General features: G+C 44.3%; 1 protein-coding gene across 1 annotated transcript; it reads left to right on the plus strand.

Moving 5' to 3' along the window:
• The first annotated feature begins 681 nt into the window (after window positions 1–681).
• SPRR1B (small proline-rich protein 1B) lies at window positions 682–2,401 on the plus strand. Its single transcript, XM_011937943.1, has 2 exons — window positions 682–734; window positions 1,828–2,401. Exon 2 carries the CDS (start codon window positions 1,847–1,849, stop codon window positions 2,114–2,116), a length of 270 nt encoding a protein of 89 aa, XP_011793333.1. The 5' UTR covers window positions 682–734; window positions 1,828–1,846; the 3' UTR covers window positions 2,117–2,401.
• Window positions 2,402–2,678: the final 277 nt, after the last annotated feature.

A 2,678-nucleotide genomic window follows, 5' to 3' on the forward strand; every position in this document is an offset into this window, starting at 1 on the left:
GACAGAATAAACAGATGGACTAAAAGGGCCAAGTTGCTCCAGAGCTTCTGAATGTGACCATTCTTCCCAGAGTTTCACTGCTCAGAACTCTCCTTCACAGAAAGAGGTTAGCCTGCCCTTATGCTATTTACCCTGAGTTCCTCCTTGGAGAAAAGACTTCTTAGAACCAAAAGAATCATTTTAGTTTCTCCTTTCCCCTACCAGGTAAGAGTATACTGAGTGATGGATTAACAGAATATTACTATTTTTCACCTGGTCACCATGCCTTTGGCCTTCCAGAAGAACCAGAAATACCTATTGTTTATCTCTGCATTCACTTCAAATATTAAACAGCCCTATAAGTGTCACCTGTGCTGAGGATTAGACTCTTTCTGAAGATAGGACTGTTTCTGGTTCCAGCAGCCCCAGAATGTCTTCCTTTTCTCTCTTTCAGCCCACACCACCCTCCCTGTAAACACTACACCTGGGAGCAAAGGGTGCTCAGGGGGATAAAGCCCAGGTGACATCCTTGTCAGACAGCAAGTGCCACAGGTTTCATCACAAAAGTTGAGTCAACAGGTGGATGAGGGAAGAGGGGTGAATCACGTCTGACAGGTAAGGAATGTAGGCACAGCAGCCCAGATAGATCCTGTTTCCTTGAGGCAGGGATTGTTCCCTGCATAAAAAAGCCAGTTGGCTGGGAACACCACGCCAGTTCTAAGGGACCAAACGGAGTGTTCCTCTCTGCACACCAGGTCAGTCTCTTTACTTGGAACTCTTTAGCATCCATTCTATGTATTTAATTTTTATTAGAGTCTCCTTGGCCTTCTTGGTATTTTTTTTCCTCATTATTGAATTTGGTCATAGCCATGCAGACTGTTCAACTGAATTATAACCTCTAGGAATATCTTCATTTTAAAAGTAATCATACTGTGGGCTTGAAGAGACTTTAGACATTATCAGTTCTTCTTCATTCACTCTTTCTGTGTCAGCAAGAAGGAGGTTGGTTTATTCAAGGATCCATAGTAAATTTGTCATAGGATAAGGACTAGAGCCCAGGTCCATAGCACTTTCCCTGACATTATAATCCCTTCTTATTTATAATTTCAATACAGAGAATTTTATTCCTTCAACAAATACTTTTGTGAGAACTTACTATATTTGGCAATTTGGTTGCAAAGAAATAATTTAAGCGGCAGAAAATGTACTCTATGATACTACAATTTAATCAGGAAATAAGAGCTAAAATGCAATGTATAATGGTAACATCAGTGCCAGGTGATTAGGGCAAGTTCTGTAGCAGTTTGGGAGTACAGAGATTTATGGAAGGTTTTCTCTAGAGAAGCCCCTAAAAGTCCCATATGAAGTGATTTGTGGTGTTTCATTAGTGCTTGAATGAGCAGGAACAAGGAAAACATTTAAGACAGATGAGCACTTGAGCTAGGCCAGAGGTGGGATTGTGTAGTGTTCTAGAGAGGTCGGAGTTATACCATAGATGGTAAACCATGCTGTTTATCAGAAATGAGTGGGTAGATTTAATTTATTAGGTTTTTTTTTTTCAAATAACCTCACATTTCCAATGATCTAGTATTATGAGTCTCATATTCCTGCTAGAAGCCTGTTATTGTGCTGTGTAGGAAGAAAGAGAGCACCAGGAGAGGCCTTGCTCCAGTAGAGCAAGAGCAAATCATCTTTGAGTTCCTCTTCTTCAAAGGCTCAGAAATTAATCAAGTATTCTTTGTGGTCAAGAAGGGGGAAGAATATTTGCTTTTAAAGAGACTTGAAGTGGTGTTCACCATGGCTTATTCCCTAGTTATTCTCTGTTGAAATCATCTGTTCTGTCTCTAGGACCAGCCACTGTTGAAGCATGAGTTCCCAGCAGCAGAAGCAGCCCTGCCCCCCACCCCCTCAGCTTCAGCAGCAGCAGGTGAAACAGCCTTGCCAGCCTCCACCCCAGGAACCATGCATCCCCAAAACCAAGGAGCCCTGCCTCCCCAAAGTGCCTGAGCCCTGCCACCCCAAAGTGCCTGAACCCTGCCAGCCTAAGGTTCCAGAGCCCTGCCACCCCAAGGTGCCTGAGCCCTGCCCTTCAACGGTCACTCCAGCACCAGCCCAGCAGAAGACCAAACAGAAGTAATGTGGTCCGCAGCCATGCCCTTGAGGAGCCAGTCACCAGATGCTGAATCCCCTATCTCATTCTGCGTATGAGTCCCATTTGCCTTGCAATTAGCGTTCTGCCTCCACCAAAAAAGAATATGCTATTAAGCTTTGTTTCCTGTACACTCTGAGTCTCTGAATGAAGCTGAAGGTCTTAGTACCAGAGCTAGTTTTCAGCTGCTCAGAATTCATCTGAAGAGAGACTTAAGATCATGGCAAATGATTCAGCTCCCTTATACCCCCATTAAATTCACTTTCAGTTCCACTTTTGACTGTGTGTCATTGACTCTACAACTTCATTTCTTTCCCTCATGAAGCAGGAGCTTTACACAGAGATGGGTTGGTGAAGAAGGGCTTTGTCCAGAAGGCATCTGATACTCGCACTAGGAGGGTGAGGGGCTGCCCCCACAAGCATTCCTGGGCTGCCTATGGGAAGTTGTGCAATGCCACCTAGAGACTGTTGCTTTGGGCATCCAGGGCTGGAGCAGGGCTCTCCTCTTGCAACTCGATGAGTCATGCCAGAGTTTAGTTAGCACTTGTCT

The sequence above is a fragment of the Colobus angolensis genome, unplaced genomic scaffold, assembly GCF_000951035.1.
Source record: "Colobus angolensis palliatus isolate OR3802 unplaced genomic scaffold, Cang.pa_1.0 Scaffold169, whole genome shotgun sequence".
In the NCBI taxonomy this organism is placed as follows: Eukaryota; Metazoa; Chordata; class Mammalia; order Primates; family Cercopithecidae; genus Colobus; species Colobus angolensis.

What these genes read in the sequence shown, in the direction of transcription:
- SPRR1B (XM_011937943.1), top strand. Translation starts at nt 1,847, where the DNA reads ATGAGTTCCCAGCAGCAGAAGCAGCCCTGCCCCCCACCCCCTCAGCTT.